This window comes from Notothenia rossii (assembly GCF_949606895.1).
Source record: "Notothenia rossii genome assembly, chromosome: 7".
Lineage (NCBI taxonomy): Eukaryota > Metazoa > Chordata > Actinopteri > Perciformes > Nototheniidae > Notothenia > Notothenia rossii.
This window is the reverse complement of record NC_136905.1, coordinates 16,815,093-16,833,928: the sequence shown is the minus strand read 5'-3', so window position 1 is coordinate 16,833,928 and position 18,836 is coordinate 16,815,093. Positions and strand designations below refer to the sequence as shown.

At 42.0% G+C, this 18,836-nt stretch overlaps 1 protein-coding gene across 2 annotated transcripts; it reads left to right on the top strand.

The window, feature by feature from the left end:
- Positions 1-668: 668 nt before the first annotated feature.
- On the top strand, positions 669-17,534 carry cacng8b (calcium channel, voltage-dependent, gamma subunit 8b). Of its 2 annotated transcripts, XM_079694312.1 has the most exons (6): positions 669-1,140; positions 8,385-8,677; positions 9,439-9,663; positions 12,692-12,775; positions 14,435-14,575; positions 14,885-17,534. In XM_079694312.1, exons 2-6 carry the CDS (start codon positions 8,647-8,649, stop codon positions 15,673-15,675), a joined length of 1,272 nt encoding a protein of 423 aa, XP_079550438.1. In that variant the 5' UTR covers positions 669-1,140; positions 8,385-8,646; the 3' UTR covers positions 15,676-17,534. The 2 variants fall into 2 exon arrangements, with proteins under 2 accessions (XP_079550438.1, XP_079550439.1); XM_079694313.1 differs by lacking the exons at positions 669-1,140; positions 8,385-8,677 and adding an exon at positions 12,251-12,453 and having other exon boundaries at positions 9,499-9,663.
- Positions 17,535-18,836: the final 1,302 nt, after the last annotated feature.

The window sequence follows — 18,836 nt, the reverse complement described above, 5'->3', positions numbered from 1 at the left end:
CCAGCAGCTCCAGCTTCTGCCTCCATAGACAAGAGCATTACATAATGTTTTCTTTATGACAAACAGCGACATCATATGTCACCAAAGAATAAATAAAAAAAAGGCAATAATGTCCATTACTACATGGCTCCTGCTAAACTTCAGTCCATATTAACAGATAAATAGTGACCTGTAGATATTTGACTCCATGATGAACACATATCTCTCTCTCTCTCTCTCTCTCTCTCTCTCTCTCTCTCTCTCTCTCTCTCTCTCTCTCTCTCTCTCTCTCTCTCTGCAGGGCTTCGCTCGTGCTGCATTTCCCAGAATTACCAGCGCGACCCCCATCATCATCATCATCACCACCATCATCATCATCATCATCATCATCATTACCACAGAGAAAAAAGTGTTCCACTGGCTCTCCATCGGGTCGCTCTCTAGCAAAAAAATAAATACAAACATATATGTCGCATCTATAACGCATAATAACCTGGTCATGGCTAATAGGCTACTTACAAACAGCCCTGCGCGCGCGGCACACGCTCCAATAAGCACCTACAGACCAATTCCCTCAATATGAGAGAGAAGAGTGAAAGGGAGGGGGGATGAGGGGGGGTGAACCTTTGCCATGATGTTATAGCGAAACATACTGTAGTAGATTTCATCTCGTGTCGATTCTGACATTACCCGGCATCATTTCCATCATTGAGGAGTTTTGGAGGGATGCGACAAGTTGCTTGCGTCGCGCTCAGAGTGGGAGAAATACATAGAGGAGCAGACAGGCAGGAGCGAGCGTCCAACCGGAGGGTGGGGGGAGACGCATTCTCCCCCAGTACACACAAGCAGCGGCCACATCCACTGTAGACAAATCCGTGTTCAGTGACGTGTTTTGTATTAGCCTTTTTTTAATGCATGTTCAACCCTTTTCCATCACTGGCTGATTTAAAGATTTAATCCGGAATTGAGAATCCAGTCCCTCGCGTGCTTCTTATTTTCATCAACTCTAATCATCCCCCCTTTGCTATTTATTTATTTTTTGCCTCGATAGACCCGATATTCAGCCGATCCACCGTCCACCCCCTATCTTATTTTTTCCCTCCATCTCGTTCTCTCTGGGAGTGCGACGCGCTGCGAATCTCTGAAATAAGAAGCCTGCAGGTAAGACCTCTCCGAGCTTCTTTTAATGATTATAATTACACTGTGTCACTGTTGTTTTTACTTTGCAGCTTAATGGATCAGTTCATTCAGTGTAATTTACACGCCACATTGATTTGTTTCACGTTGCCTGCAACTTAGCCTACTACGGACTGTGTAGACAACCGTATTCACAGGAAAAGAATAATGATAATAATTCCCAGACTTCTGACACTTCACTGATTAAATACTGAATGATAATTTTCCCACCTATTTCCGCGGGCCTATAATTAGCGACAGCAACGTCTATTATGCAAATGAAACCCTTATAATAGCCCGTTTGAAGCTTTCCCTGCATCCGCACCGCAGGTGTTGGGACTAAAATATCTATTGTATGTGCTGAAATGTGCTCGAACAAAGAGGAGTGATTTCTTTGGATGAGTATCATAATGTGCGATTTGTGTCCCAGTCCACTGAGTTTTCTCTTTACCGGCCGCTTGATGCTAGGCGTCCATTTTCCACCGTGTAGCCTATGCAGGCAGGGTGATGTGTATAGCCTCCTCTATTAATGAATGCACCGCAGTCCGCATCACTATACTTGAGCTTTGCACGCGCTGAGCTCCGAGCTTGTGTTAGTCTAATCGGGGTCTCAGCAGCTTCTGGACTCCTCCCGGTGCAAGGCCAGCAAATTAGCTTCGTATTGGACCTGGGCCACATCATGTTATCTGATGCGTTATGAGATCATTTTCCTTTCAGCCCACTGTCTCCTCTCACAGGCCAACCTGTGCTCGGTGTTCTGACGGATCCAGAGGTAAAGGGCACCAAACATCTGGCACCTTATCAATCATTCATTTTTTCATCAGAGCTCTGATCACATCTGGGCTAATGGTGGAATGAAATGTGTTTGAATTGGAGATGCTATAGGAGTGTGCACTGCAGCATTCAGGAGTCACGGTGGCGTGCACTGTCAAAAAACAAGGTAGTGAGTTATACCTGTCTTTGTTGAGGCTGCAGCCCATAGTACAACTCTCAATGCTTATCTTCATCTGATGTTAAACAAAAATGTGTTTACCTGCAGTAATAGCACAAGATTTTCCCCTGTGAGCTGAGCTTTTGATTTAGGTGCTGCATCTCTTCAGAAAAGAGTCTGGCCTTTCCCTTTTACAGCAGCAATGTGTCCATCAGCAGCACCTGCTCCTTTATGGTTCTTATGCCGGTCAAACTCTCACTTGATATTGGCCGTTTCACAGGGATAAAGGTGAACTCTTTGACATTTGTATCATAGCACTTACCTGTGAAATGCTGGTGTCAATACATGAGCGTTGGTTGATAGTTACATACTAGTCAACTTTTGTTTATTTCGCTTTGTAAAATAGATAATTGTGGATGAAGAACTCAATTGCACAATCAATGAATCACCATTCTGTACAAAATCATCGTAAAAGATGGATTTGATTTAAATAATTACAACTCTAGTTGCAAAATCAATGCCTGAGTCCGTCTCCCAATAGAAGTATAACTTTAACCTTCCTTAAAGGGCATGTTCGACTATGTTTTTGCATTTCCATTGACTGTCCGCCTGTCCATCAATGATCAGGACATTTCATTGAGGTATGGTTGGTACCACCGTATGTTATCATGCCCCCAGCGCCTCCGCATCCCACGTAGGAAACACAGTGTGTACTATGTTTGGTACGTGTTTGTAGCCTTGATGAATGTCTATGTGGATTTTGGAATACTTTCAAAAAACCCTTAGCCGGCTCTAAGATCTGCTGTTTACGCTGTAAGGTGACTCATTGCAGTCAATACCAGTGCCTAGCCCACACAGGCTCTAGTTGTGTTTTAGCGCCGGCCAAACCATAATCATCTATTACATGAGCGGTCCAGAAAAATCTGAAAGGACGTCTGTAACTTCTGAATGTTTCCACTTGTTCTGCCTTGCTGTTTCTTTCTTATTTCATAGCTGGTTGGCTGTTGCTCCTTCATCTCCATCTTACTCTCTGTTGCTCTCTCCGAGGAGAAGCAATTCTGCAATGATCATCACATCTGTCATGTTGCCATATTGTTCAGAGGATCAATGCCTTTGCAGGAATTCTCTTGATGGTGTACAGCAAGGATTCACGATGTTCCTCCCTCTCTTCAGGGAGCACAGAGGGAAAACCTGCATTGTATAAGAACACCAGACTCAGATACCTCAGTTTACATTTTATATCAGGGTCCAATGAAAGGCCAAATTATCGAAATATGAATGTGGACCTTCAGATCTCTGCAACAATATCAGTAAAACAAGCTCCATGATTGTAATCGTGCAAATTAAACACAGGCTAACAGTTTTTGCCTCTTCAGTACAAAAACCTTGCTTATTATTCCAGTGAGCAGAGGCTTTTATCTTGACTCCTGTCTGAATGCCTGTGACCCATGCATCAATTAACCTCCAGCTTTGGTGTTTTTAAGTGCTTCGCTCAAGTAAGCACAGCCTCTGAGAGCAGGGTTTGTAAGAGCCTGTGATTGAACCGTATAGTGTCAGTGATATATTGTAGGCAGCCTGTCTGTGCAGAGGCATGCAGTGCAAACATACAGACACAGTGTTCACACGTCTGACAAGCAGGCATGCTCACTGGACTGGAGATACACAACATGTGACCTGTGACCAATGCCTTTTCAATCATTGCAACACTGTGTACTATACAGCATTAAAAAGATATGTAAATCAGACAGCTGCGTCAGCATTTCTACCAGTTCAAGGAGGTTGGATAGAAAAAAAGAAGTACAGAGAAGGTTGTGAGTCTCACTGTTATATTTAGCTAACACGAAAAGTAGTAAATGCATGAAAATATTGGGTCGACTGGCAGAAAGTTCAACATCTTTGATAAAATCGAGGTCCACATGAGCAGAAGGACTTTGCTTAGTTGTCTGTAACTCTATGCACTAATAAAGACCATGACATTTGGTTGAAAGCCATTGAAAAAGCTAGTGAGTGGATTTTGAGTTGAATGAAAAGTTGGGTTTTGTGAAACGGGCTATAGTAACCTCGCTTTCTTGCTGAGAGATGGGTGAAAAGATCAATACCACTCTCATAGAGGAGAGCGTTATTGATCTTGTCATCATTTCTCAACAAAAAAGCAAAGTTGCGTATATCCTTAAAAATGTCAACAATATAATCTTGTTTTTGTTTCACAGCAGCCTTCATCTATTGATACGATGAAATGTCATAAACAAAATAACGTATCAATAATGAGAATCTGCTGTTTTTATCATTGTGAATAAACTATGTTTGGTATCTGGACTGTTTGTCATACAGAACAAACAATTTGAGGACATCTCATTGGACTGCGTGAAACTGCTATTCCTCTGAATCTTTGAAAATATTTCAGATTGTTACCGTAATAATCTAAATAAAAGGATTTTGCCTTTTTGAGTAGCTGTGATATATGCAGTTATTCATAGTTGTTTTCCTACCTTCGTTTCTGATGCAGTTGTATGGCTTGATAATAAATGAATAGCACATTTCCTTTAAGACAATAAAACATGAATTTAAAGGGCCATCTTGAGTACGATCTGCTGTCCCTTCACTCTGTGCATAGTGCCATCTTCATCCATGCGCATGGTTGGTTCACGTGCACATGTTTTGAAGCATATGTTCATGGGTTCATGAGCGTCAGGTCATCCAGAGAGACACTTTATTTTGGGAGCCTCTTAGACCAAGGTGTTGCTGTCACTGCCTCCTCGGGCTGTTCTGCTCAGACAGGCAGAGTCTTGGTCACATGCAGGCAGAGGATGTTGGTGGACTCTTCACATGGGCTTAATGGCAATTTTGCTACGCTTTGAAGTGCCTTTTAAAGATGACCTATTTTATGATTTTATTGTCATCATTTTTGACAGTTGTGGGGGTTTGGAGCTGCATATATGCTTGCAAGCATGCTTAGGGTTTTGTTTGCGTGTTGATCTGTTTCTGTGCACCTGCGAGTTTGTCATGCATGTGAGTGTGTGAAGATGTAAATGTGTGTGTGTGTGTGTGTGTGTGTGTGTGTGTGTGTGTGTGTGTGTGTGTGTGTGTGTGTGTGTGTGTGTGTGTGTGTGTGTGTGTGTGTGTGTGTGTGTGTGTGTGTGTGTGTGTGTGTGTGTGTGTGTGTGTGTGTGTGTGTGTGTGTGTGTGTGTTAGCCAGCTGTGGAGTCTCAGCAATGAGCTCAGGTGTGTAACTTTTTTCATGATTAAGGAGATAAATTATCTCAAGCTACCAAGAACCACTGTTCTGAATATGTAGGCATGTTTGCTTCAAGCACAAGGAATAGAATATGCTGCTTGTATTTTTAGAGCTGTCATCGTAAGTAGGCCAAGTACATTTAGTTTGTTTTTCTCTTGGTCAAGCAATCAGCATAAGATTATGTCATTTTCACTTACTACATCCCCGATATGAGTTATAATTCTTCTCCAGGACATGCAACAGTCAATGTAGTGTAACTGTGATGTTGAACCAGTGTTGTGTATCTTCTCTGAAAACACTCTCACATTCACACATAGAACCGCTTTCTTTCACATGTGTGGAAAAAACTTATTACAGATGTCATCATTTATTCAACAAGCAGTTTGGTAGTTGATTTATGCAATGAATAGCTAATGGAGCAGCTGCTACAAAATTCAAATCTCCTCTGTGATTTATGGCTGCATTATTGGAGCCACAACTCATTGCTTTTATTTTATACAAAATACTGAATTATATGATGCTGGGAATTACACAGGTAGATATGATTACATGTGAAGTTTTTTGACAAGCGAGGGGCCGGTTCCATAAATTGCGCTGCAGCAGCTAGCTCCCAGAGCTAAGCCCTTGGCCTTTGTTGCTGCAGTACGTCTTGCTGCAGCTCATTGGCCTCTGGCCGGCCCTAAGAACGGGTGTTGCAAACGTACTATAAAAGCATCACAAGAGAAATCTAGCACTGGAAAGCTCAGAATTATGGAAAAGGAATATTATGTCTTTTCAGTTTTTTAGGGATTGTTCAAAAGAGTGGTAAGCCTTATGTTTTCCCCTAAGACTAAGAAGCTGGAGGTACGTCCAACCCAAAGAAAAGAGAGCATCAATTTAAACATAAATATCTTTAAGCACCTTTTATTGTTGTCCACATTATTATAAACAGTTATCCTCTATACATGATCCATAAGGATATATCGATTCATATTGACTATATTGTAGAGTAAGACTGAAATCAAGTATGAACAAGAGAAAGACCCTCCTTTCGCCACACTACCTACATCCTCTCCATCCTTCTCCCAACCCGCAATCATTGTTGTACGGTCTAACCCTTTTAGTTCAACTTGCATACTCTATTTATTTTTTCTTGCCCTCTTGTTCTTTCACGCTCCCTTGCTCTTATTCCCCTCGTTCCCCTCTTTCTTAGTTATTGGTGGAAAATAGAAATTACAGATAATTAAATAACAATTATGATCTCCTACACAGGGGAGTTTTCGCTATGGGGAATAACTTAGTAGGTTATTGTTGAGGTCATTCATTAAATACTGGAGTCAAAGACCACACACACACACACACACACACACACACACACACACACACACACACACACACACACACACACACACACACACACACACACACACACACACACACACACACACACACACCAAACTAGATACTGCATATTTTAGGCCTGGAGATTGTGTAAACCCTTCTGGTCATGTATTTTCCTCAGGGAGAGGCAGTATGCTGATAGGGTTGGAAGGTCATACTACACGTGGACACATGCACTCACACACGCACGCATGCATGCACACACACAAGCATGCATGCACACACATACACACGGACACACTAATACGCTCATGCACAATCACATTCACTTGTTTGCTTGCACATATGAACCCACAATGTATAAATAAGCCACACTGTGGTGGTGTCATTTGACATTTTACATAATAAGGAGCCTGAACGCAGAGATACGAGGCTAACTGTCTAACTGAGGGGAGCTGAGGGGAACATTACTGGGATTCAATAAGATTGGACTAGACCATCCTCTGTTGCACTGGAGAGGAAATGTGCACACACACAAAATAAATCCACACACAACACACCGTCTCTCCTTCTGTCTCTGAGGCAGCTCTGTTTGGGTCTCACAATGCAAACAGGATGTAACCTATTTTGATCACGGTGCCATATTGCATCATCAAATATTAACAGACTTGACTGCACTGCATTATGTCTGCTAAATAATGTTTGTTGAATAATCCATGCTGCTTTATCATATCCTTATATTTCTTCCATATTGCATCCATAAAAGACGCAGACGGAGCGGTTACTTCTCATCCTCTCGATGGCGTGTTGTATTTATTCATGTGTGTTGTGAGTACACGTGCTTTTGTGTGTGTGTTTGGAGCATCTGTGTCACCGTAGTCACACACATATCTATTGATAGAGCATTGGTCTGTCTGGGTTTCCCAGTCCACACTCACACACTGATATGAAATATTCCTCTCTCATTTCTGCCTCTTTATTTCCCCTATCTGTTCTCTGCCCTCTCTCTGCCTCTTTCTCCCTCTATCCCTCGCCTGCCCCTCTCCCTTCCCCCCCCCCCCCCCTCGCTCTATGCTGATCCAGACTTTGGAATTCAATGTTGCTATGGTAACAATGTCGGGTTGGTCCTCTCTGCCTCCCCCTCTTGCTCCTCTTATTCAGGCTAGATGCAGTGCAACTCGCTCTAGAGTCATTCAGTCTTTAGCCCGTAATACTGTCACCTATAACTACTCTAATCTGTACGAGCGTCATCCCAATATGGTTCTATAACGTTTAAATAAAGCATCTATAATGTAAAATGTGTAGCTGATTTGGCTGATTTGACAGCAAATGAATCTGCAGCATGAATCTTCAGCTAGCTGTCGTTAGGTACAGTGGTGATTTGAGGTAAATGCTCAAATATGCATGCTAGCACGCAAAATTCAATTTTGAGGAGGTATAATGTTCAAATGTTCATCATTTTAGTTTAGTGTGATCTATTTTGTTTTACTATCAAATTATATTTGATTATCTTCTTGGTTAATTGGACCATCATTTGGTTTAAAAAATGATGAATGTAGTAAATGGTGGAAAAATAAAATGTTCTTAAAGAATGGTGTTACGTCTTAAACTGGCTTGATTTTTTAAAGTTAAGAACTCAAAGATTCCTCATTTCCTATTGTACTAATATGAATAATGTTTTTTTTTCTTTTATCTAAATAAGCTAATGAAATGTAAAATCCCCCCTGTGTTGCTTTATTTTAGGTGCAGGAGCAGAAAAGTGACCATGATGCAAGTTTTCTGCTAACGGACGGAGAACGGGACAACCGTCCAAGCCACAACCTCCACCAGCAACAGCTTTCCAGTGAGAAAGAAAGAACGAGAGAGAGAGAGCAAGAGTAAGAGGCAAAAGAGAGAGAACGAGTGCAAGAAGGAGAGAGGGGAGCGGGTGAAAACAGTAGATGGATGCTGTCCGGATTGAGGGGACAGCACGTTCTTCACTGACGAGGAAAAGAAAGATTTCAAGATGGAGTCGAAGGATAGAAACTCGGCGTCAGGTAAGTCTTGACCGGTTGAAATTTGGCTTTAGTCTTTTACAATGTCAGAATCAGTATTACCTTTTGAAAGGGAAACTTTGAATGCTTAACATACACGAGAGTGTCTCAGTAGCAATAGCAGGCCACTAAGGCAACTTTATTCCAACTAAGACACGCATGGGTCAATGACACGAGCTGCATGATTCAATTTGTGTGAGAGCATACAGCATGCTAATAATCAGATCCAAGGTGATATCATGTTAGAATGTGTGTATTTGTGTGTGTGTGTGTGTGTGTGTGTGTGTGTGTGTGTGTCTGTTTGTGTGTGTGTGTGTGTGTGTGTGTGTGTGTATGTGTGTCTGTTTGTGTATTCATCTCCAGCCCTGCTGATTCTGATGGGGGAAATGGTGTCAGGGTCATGAATATGGAGTACTGAGATTGGGAGGGTGTGATCTGTTGTGTTTCACATCAATTTCTGTCTTGTTAAGCGGAGTCAGCAGAGTCAACCAACTCTCCTCCAAGGACACATCATAAAGCCACTTATGCACCTCCTACATCCGCCCCTCCTCGCCCTTGCCTTTTTTCTCATCGCCTCCCTCTCTTCCTCCCACCTTCACCTCCTCTTGCCCCTCATCATCTCACCTGAACGTTGTGCTGTCTTTTCAATAAACTTAACTTTGTGTAAGGTTGTCAACTCACCTCTGCTTTGTAACTCCATTCTTTCTTGTCCTCTAACTTATTTCCCTCTACTCCATTCCTCCTCCTTTGTTTTCTCTTTGAAGGCATGGTGTGTGAGAAGGGGATCCAGATCCTCCTCACCACCGTGGGGGCATTTGCTGCCTTTGGCCTGATGACGGTGGCAATAGGGACGGACTACTGGCTGTACTCCCGTGCCATGATCTGCAACAGCACAGCCAATGTTACGGGGGAGGATCCCCATAACAAGGACAAGAAGGATCCCGGGGCGCTCACCCACTCTGGACTGTGGAGGATATGCTGCCTGGAAGGTAAAGAAGAAGTTGTTGGAGATATTTTAGGTCTATGGGTGTGATTTGGACTGAAGGGGATGCGTGCTGGAATAAGTTTGCTTTGTTTGAGGCTGTTGAGTTCAGTGAGGAGGCTGCAGTGAAAGCTGATAAAGGATCTGGCAGCACAGCTCTGGTTACTTATAAACTGGTTAGTATATAATTAATCCAAATGTGGTCGGACTAAACTGTAGGGACCCGAAGGTGAGCAGGGAAAATGAATCAGAGTCCTTCGAAGATAGAAGAAATACATATTCAAGTTTTTGCTATTGTTGCAGAGTAAGTTGATAAGATTGATGACATAAATATGAGTGAATTCAGCTGATCTTAGCGTGTATATTTGAAACAGGAGGAAACCGCCTTCCTGTCCCACAGTACCAGCACCTCTAAAGCTCTACACGTTATATCTTATTTGTGGTTTGTTATTTGTTAAATCCGTAAAAAGACTGAATTGTAAAAATTAAAATTCGCAAAAAAGTCCAAATTGGCATCACCCTGTTAGCAGTTTGTGTAAGCTAAGCTAACCAGCTGCTACATTAAGCTCAATATTTACTCTAGGCCTACCTACAGAGAGTGGTATAAATGTTCTCTTCTAACTCAGGACATTAAAGTTAATTCCCATATTTCTCAACTATTCCTTCAAGTGTTCTTTGTAGTCTTAACTTCACAATGTAAGGTACGGGTGAATGGGGAGTTATTGCCCATTATACTTGTAGAATAATTCAGATTGTCACACAATAATGTAGAGATTTCTGTATTCAGACTTTGATGTATTCACAAGCTCTTGTCTTTTTGTCTCGTCAAAATTGAGTGGGAGGCACTGGATACTGTGGAGTGTTAATATCTTGGCGATGTCAAAGCTTTTAATTGTTTCCATCAGTTCATCCATGTGTTGTCATTTCTTGTTTTCCTTGTGTTGCAAAGCAGGATCAGTATAAGTGTGTTCTGCAGTGTTCGTCTTTAACTTGACCTTCGGACACTTCGTTCCGAAAGCTGCTGCATTGCTGTGATATCAGTAATCATTAGCAGCAACACATACACAATCTATTTGTATTTGTTAGACCGTACCATAATGACAAGAAAACAATTCAGCATAATTGCAGTATAATTACATGATACTGAAGCGTAACCCTCACTCAAAATAATCCATTAATCATTGTGTTGGATTCAGGCTGCAGTACAGTCATTTAATGTAAGTGCTGAAACAAAAGGCCCACGTTCACCCGACGCCCATCAACTTCTCACTCCGAGTGGCGGAAGCTACAGGAACTGGCATAGGCCATCTCTCAATCCTCAGCTTGTCACTGCAAAACAAGCTACTAATTCATTATACATTACACGGCCTGGCTGGCACTCCACAGTAAGGGCTGCGATGGAGCTAACAGTGAAGCAGCTACAGCCAAAGGGGTGGTGTGATTTAGTGATCTGTGCCTTTGCCCACATACAAACTTCTGTCTCCAGGAAAACCTCTTGGCTCTCCTTATAAAGCATCTGCGGCCCATCCTGGGCTTGGTCATTGTACAAAGCTAATTTGTCCTCATCTCTAAGCTTCCTGATAGCAAAGCAGCCAATTAGAGATAAGCTCGAGCCCTTGCAGCACTGCTGCAGTGCACCCCCACCCACTCCCTCCGTCGCCTCACTCTTTCAGTTTCTCCGCCTGCTATCCCTCTGTCTCACTCCCCCAAACATTATATTTAGTCTTTCACTGGTTTCTCCTTCTTTTCCCCCCTCATAGTTTCCTCTCTTGCGGTCTTTTCTACCCCATCGCGGTGCAGCAGAGCTGACAGTGTCTTGGCATGGCTTAGAGGTCAAGTATCCTTGATGTCTGTGGAGTATTCAGCCAAGAGAGGTGCTCAGTAGTCGTGCAGTGATGCAGCGAGGTGTAGCTGGAGTAGAAATGCAGGACATGCTAGCTCTAAAAGATTTATGCCCGTGGGTGGGTGGCACATTATGCTGTGGATAGAGATGTGTCCTGTCCTCCTCTCCAGCCCTTCTGCATGTTCACTGAAGGTTGGGCTGCCCTGAATTACCTGTCGGCCATTTCTCATTTTAATAGAACATTTCTTTATTAATTTATAACCAACCCCCACAACTCTGTCAGCTGAGATCTGGCACCCCTTCACCGACACCATGTGTCAGGCCTTATATTTATTATTAACAGGATATCTATCGAAATACTAATACAAATACCTATAAATACTAATTAAATTATTTTGATTATATAAAGGTGGATGTTGTTAAAATGGGACTCAACCCCATGCTTTCAGGCAAGACTGTAACCTGAACAAACTTAAACCGCTTATTTAATCCCATTTTTTTTATTGCGAGGATAACACAGAATAACCAAGCTAATAGGTCCACATCAAATGTACGTCTCATAATGAGAAGCTGTCAGAGATGCACGTTTCAGGCGCAGGGATTCAGTGATCATTCCTTGTTTTTAGGAACTGAAGGAAATCTGCTAAACGTACACTAATGTCTCAAAGATAAATGCATGAAGGGCACCTAAAGCTCCTGATGATAACACTGATCTGTGTGCCTCAACTGATTTACCTCCGTTTCTTTACAGAATAACCTGTGGAAATATAAGAGCTGTGAGAAAGAGACCTGCTCACCCCACATCTGTCCGTCTCTCCCTCCGTCTGTGTCTCTTCATTCCATCACTTCCATTCATCTTCCTCACAATCCATCCATCAGCAACAGTGGTGTGCTGTCATCATCGTGCGTGCACCCCTCCGTTCGTCTGTCTGTCTACATACAAGACCCCGACGGGTACTTATTTGTCTGCCTATGTCTGCATTTATTTATGTGTGTGTGTGTGTGTTTACTATATGTGTGTGATGTTACTAACTTGCATGCAGTAAGTGGAAGTTTAACAAAGATATGACTGTGTTTAGGTCTCTATAAGTTTGTCCCTCAGAAGGATATGTGTTTCTTTTCCTAAGGTTACACAGCTATGGTTTATGTTTTATTGTGTCTGGTCACCCCTGTTTTTCCTCTCAAATCTCAGGAGTAAAGAGAGGAGTGTGTTCTCAAATCAACCACTTCCCAGAAGATGCAGACTTTGACCATGACGGGGCAGAGTACGTCCTACGTAAGTCAATATCAGCATTACTTTGTATGGATGATGAATGAATGAGAGAAGCCTGCTTATGAATAAGAGGCAGAAGATTATCTCTGCAAGGAATAAACATGTAACACTGTGCACAGGAAGTCAGGGGAGATGGGGTGCCCTAGTTCGTTCTCAATGCCCTGCAGTGATATTTTCTTCTCCATGATATGCTACATGTGTGCCTGTGCATACATAAAGAACGGCTTGCGTTCTGTTTACAATGTTGCAGAGGCATTTTGCTGGCATTTAGGTGGCATTTCTCTCCCATGGCCTAGTTGTTCTAGATGAGAGCAGAGTGCTAGAGTGTTTGTGTGTGTGTGTGTGTGTGTGTGTGTGTGTGTGTGTGTGTGTGTGTGTGTGTGTGTGTGTGTGTGTGTGTGTGTGTGTGTGTGTGTGTATGTGTGTGTGTGTGTGTGTGTGTGTGTGTGCGTGCGTGTGTGTGTGTGTGTGTGTGTGTGCGCGTGTGTGTGCGTGCGTGTGTGCGTGCGCATGTCAGTGTGTCTGTGTGTGTTGCATGGTTGGCAGACCTGCTGAAAGCACTGAAGGCCACATGGGGAGGGCTTTGATTCGATTGTATGTCTAAAACTGAGTAATTAATTTCCTCACAATGTATCATGTGTATTGTTTAATGAAGCAGCTTTTCCCATTGTCACTTTTTGTTACAATGTTTCTGCATCCTCTTTGTATTAATCAAGTGTATGGTGTATTATTTAACACTTTTTTTCTATTTGGTGACAAAGACGGTTACTGATAGAGCAGGCTCTGTTACTGTACATACTTCAATCAAAATGCTCTACAACAAAAGAAAATTGGAGTATTGTATACAGCATTGTTTACCCTTCCTAGATTAGATATTTAGACAACTTAAAGCCTTATTGAGCTTTAAGAGAATAGTTTGTTTGTTAGCTTGTTAACATTGTGAGTTTAGCAAACGTTAAACTCTCGGTGTGGCCTGATCTTACAGACACAGGCTTAAAAAAGTTTAATTTACTCCTAATATAATAATGAAAAATGCCCTTTTAGTCAGAACAGGCTTTGTGCTAGAAGCAATATAAGAACACATTTCCTCCGATTTTTGTTTGTATCAACTCTCGTCTCTTATTGTGTGAGTACTGATAATGCCTCACCTTCATGTTATGTAACTGCATGAGGCCCTATGTGGAAAATATGTGACTGCTTTGAAAAATGGGTATAAGATTTACTTAAAGGTAGGGTAGGTAAGAATGGAGAAACCAGCTCGAGTGTGCTAGAATTTGAAAGTATGCAGCCGAAAAAAATCGGCTAGAACAGTTGGTCGTGCTTTTTACAGCACCACGGCTTCCACAGATGACATGTTTGTAGGCATTTATTGTCAAAGCATTTAATGTATTCATTGCTATCGGGATGTTAAGAGCATTCCATGGAATATATGGAATTTCTGAAGTGAATTACCTACCCCACCTTTAAGTAACTATTGGGCGAAAGAATAGGTCAAAGTGTGCTCTCACATTTACTCCAAGTGAGCGCTGCAGGCATTATAGTATTATATTATACAATAAAACTAAGAAAATCCAGAATGTAGTCCCATTTACTTTACAGAATATTTCCACTCCTTCTCATTTCCACTTCCTGCTGTTCCCCATTATCCTCTCCTCTGTTCAGGGGTAGTCAGGGCTTCCAACATCTTCCCGATCCTCAGTGCCATCCTGCTGCTGATGGGAGGGGTCTGCATCGCTGCTAGTCGGTTCTATAAGAGCAAGAGGAACATCATTCTGGGGGCTGGAATTCTCTTTGTGGCTGCAGGTAACTCAGTACTCAATACTGTGTGTACAGACATGGGTTTATATGTGTGTGGCTGTGTGTGTAAGTGGTGGTCTGGAGAATACAACTTGCCCTAACAGTCTTTGCTCTTTGTTTAGGAGTGTGGCTGTGTTTAGACTATTCTGTCACTTTAATAGAGAGTTTAACATTCAAAATTCATCTTGCCAGTTGTCTTTTATTGGGGATGTCACAAATCATCACGTCAGAAAAATGTGTTTATTAGTACTGTAAGTTGGTCTGTCTGACTTTATTTAGCTCTTTGATAAATACCGTATTTCTGTACTCCCTCAGGGCTGAGTAACATAATTGGTGTGATAGTGTACATCTCAGCTGCCCTCGGGGACATCTCTCCTAAGAAGGACGAGGATAAGAAGTGGCAGTACTCCTACGGTTGGTCCTTTTACTTTGGAGGCCTGTCCTTCATCATGGCAGAGATGGTGGGGGTGCTGGCTGTCAACATCTACATCGAGAAGAACAAGGAGCTGCGATGCCGCTCGCGCACCGACATTTTCAAGAGTACCACGCACGCCATGCTCCGCCTGCCCAGCTACCGCTTCCGCCGCCGCTCCCGCTCTTCCTCCCGCTCCACCGACCCCTCCCGCTCTCGAGACCCCTCACCTGTAGGGGGGGGCAAAAACTTCGGCCTGCCTCCCTCTGCGCTGCTTTCCCAGGGCCCCATCTCAGTGTCCACTTTACCAAACCCCCACTCTCGCTCTCACACGGCCCTGGCTGGAGGTGACATCTCTCTCTACACCTTGTCCCGCGACCCCAAACTGGGGGGTCTGCCGCCCATGTATGGAACGGTGGACAGGGCCACGCTCTACCAGCTCCACAACTGCTTCCCAAAGGATGGAGGGGGAGGGGGGGTGATGTTGAGTGGTACACTCCCTTCTCTTAAGTCCCACAACCCTTCCAATTCTTCCAACTCCAACGCGGCAATGCCCAACTCAGTGGGCTCCGGCCCTCCACCATTCACCTCGTCCACAGGAGACAGGGAGCGAGGCATGGGGACACTGGACAGGCTGAAGGGGGACAGGGAGAGCAACTCTAACACCCTCAATAGGAAGACAACGCCTGTGTAGAGCGAGGGTTTGAGAGGGGGAGGCGAGGAGGAAGGGAGAGAAGGAGAGTGGGTAGAAATGAAAGAGGCCAGGTAGAGAGGAGCAGTCGGTGGGGCTCAACAGGAAATATATAGACAGACAGGTAGTGAAATCTCTCCCTCCATGTTCACTGTTACTTAGTCTGCTCAACCTCACTGAGAACAAAAACAAGATGAGTAATAACAGAGTGATAATAACAACAACAATGAACTTTCACAATAAAACTATTTTGATATTTTAACATGCTAGAAATGATTTATTTTGTTAATGATCAAACGCAATTAACCTTGGGCTATAATGAAAATGTTTCACATACTTTTTGTGCAATATTACTGCTAATTAACCAGATCATCATTAATGTAAAATTGTTGTTGTGATTATTCTTAGCGTTATTACAGGCTAGCCGTATTTGCAAACACTATAGTTTGGAATGAAAATTTGAATTTTCATGTTACTTTCTCTCTGATTTCGATCTGACGACTTTTACTGTGAATTTCTTCCATGCAGAGCCGCTGGACTGCCAGTGAGCTGTGTGTAACTGTGTCAAAGTGTCAAGCATGAGTGTGCACAATATGTGGGAGAATGAGGGCCTGTAATTTTTTTACCCCATATTATATAATTTTCATTTATAACATGAATTCAGATTTGAATACTGTAAATTGTCTTCCAATATTGATACTGAAAGAAATGCAACAATAATGTGAGTGACTGAGAAAACTGACCAACGTCATTGTTATTATAAGTCTGAGTTTTCTATGGGCCTCTGTTAGTCTTATTTCCATTCTAATCAGTGTTAACAGTAGTACTTGTAGCTATAGTCGTGTTGAAGATGTTTGTTCTTGGGCATTAACAGAAACCTCTGACTGGAGGAAGCAGAAAAAAGAGATATAGAATAATACATTTGTACAGATTCAGGTAAAGGTTACTGCCTGAGCAGAACAACTAAAAACCTAATCATTTTTTTTCTATGAAGAGTCCCAAAGTGAGACATGCAACTCATCATTTTCAGTGGCAAAAAAAGACAATATGTATATGTGGGTTGAGAGGGTTTAAAAAAACACTATAGAGAAAAACTTTTGAAAAGATACATGTACATTGTAATTTACGCATACATATATTTGTAAAGTCTATAGATACGTTTTTTCGGGACCACTGTTCAAACTGGGTATGCATTTTGGGCTGTTTCGTTCCCGGTGCCCCCCCTGGACTCTTGTTGGACGGTTTCATCCTCTAACCCTGCGCAGCCATACTTGCTCCCCAAGCCCCCCCCCCGCCAGTATTTGGTCACATGATCAGCGTTCCTCAACTCTATCACATGACCACGAACAGATTCACTAGTCGACCCCCCAAACCTCCCCAAAGATTATTTTCACTGTGCTTCCCCTGTGACCCCCGGCTCTTAAGTCTGAACTCTGACATGATCTGTTTATGTTGGGAGAATGTAAACACTTTACCGTCCCGTCCCCCTTTTAGACCCTTTTACCCCCTTTTACCCCCCCGTCCCCGTCCCCCCCACACTCTCTCTTCTAAACGTCCCGAGTGACTGCAGATCCGGGTTGAAACCATGGACACGCCGCTACATGATATAATGAAGAAGCAAAACAAAACAACGAGACGCTTCCAGATTCTATTGGTTTTCATTTCTTTGATTTCATTTGAAAAAAAGAATAATGTGATTAAAAACTGCACACAGATAGCATTTATGTGGGCAATATGAATAGTATGTAGTTGAGAATAGATATATCTAGACAAATGATTATGGTTTATCTAAATGTGTGATAAACTTAAACACTGTATTGCACGAAGTTTATAAAAAAAACGATAACAGACATATACACAGACTGCTGTCTTTTGTTTCTGTTTGCCAAGAAAAAAGAATGGGGTCTCTTATGATGATCAGAGTGAGCTTATTCCTGTGTTGAGTTTCCTCAAGAGCATCTGTCGACAGTCAATAAGTATTCAGACCATTTACTTCAAGTGTCTATAATTAAAATGTATATGTTAACAATATATTTAAAGTTAAATTCTGCAGCTCCCCTCGGATTTAGGGAGCTTTAGAGCGAGTTTTAACATCTTAAACATCTTAACTGTTTTTGGTTCACCCAAATCCGCATTGTTTTCAATTTAAACTAGCAACTGTTTTCAGCATAAAAACTAAAGCATAAAAGTCACACTTACTGCCCACACAAACACAGTGAGCGACATGCTAGTGGGACGGAGTGGAGCATTTAGCAGCTAAATAGACAGATATTAACCTCAAAAAAGAGCTAAAAGAAAGTGAATATTGAACTTAAATCATTAGGAAAGCAGAAAAACAACCTCAAACGATGATGATGTATATTTTTTAACAGCTAGATGATAAACATCTCTTTGCTAACAATTTCAAAAAACAACACTTATCGCAGGTTTAGGTAAAATAGCAATAGCAAACTTTAGAGCATTTACTATCATTAAAAGTGAAATGAATGTGTAACTTTATTTCACTCAACATTGCTGATCTTCATTGTACATAATAATACCTGTGCAGTCTGACACTAGAGGATTATCTTTCCCATTTTTGTTGCTGAAAGTCTCTCTACTCACCAAATGAAAACATGTACAGCCATTGGTAAGTCTTTGGTTGCCAATCATGATCCGAAATGCAACCGGATCAAGCGTGATGTAAACACTTGAAACCCCACAGGCACCTATTCTGAGAATAGACTCTACAGGGAAGTAGAAGACTTTGTGTCCTGTACTTAAATATTGAAATACAATATGTTCGTGGTTCATAAATTGAGATAGTCATCTTAGTTCAATCAAGAAAATGTATAGTTGTCTCAAACATGTCTCCAGAGGATTTCTAATTCTAAGTCAAGAAGTATAGGGACGAATTATTATGCTACACTTAAAGTATGAGAAAGAAAGAAAAAATACTGTACTAAATTTCATTACTTGATAAAGTGCATTCAGTCACTTCCCACCACTGTTTTGTCTTAAGTGGACAAAGCAGCTCTAAGTTACTCATGCTCAAGGTCTCTTAGCAATCTTTGATGTGTTGTGATCCTAAAAAGAATTTGACCTTTGTTGTCAGACCTGTATAATATTTGCAAATAAATGGGAAGCACCAGATGGGCTGTATGTAAAATATGATAATGAGAAAA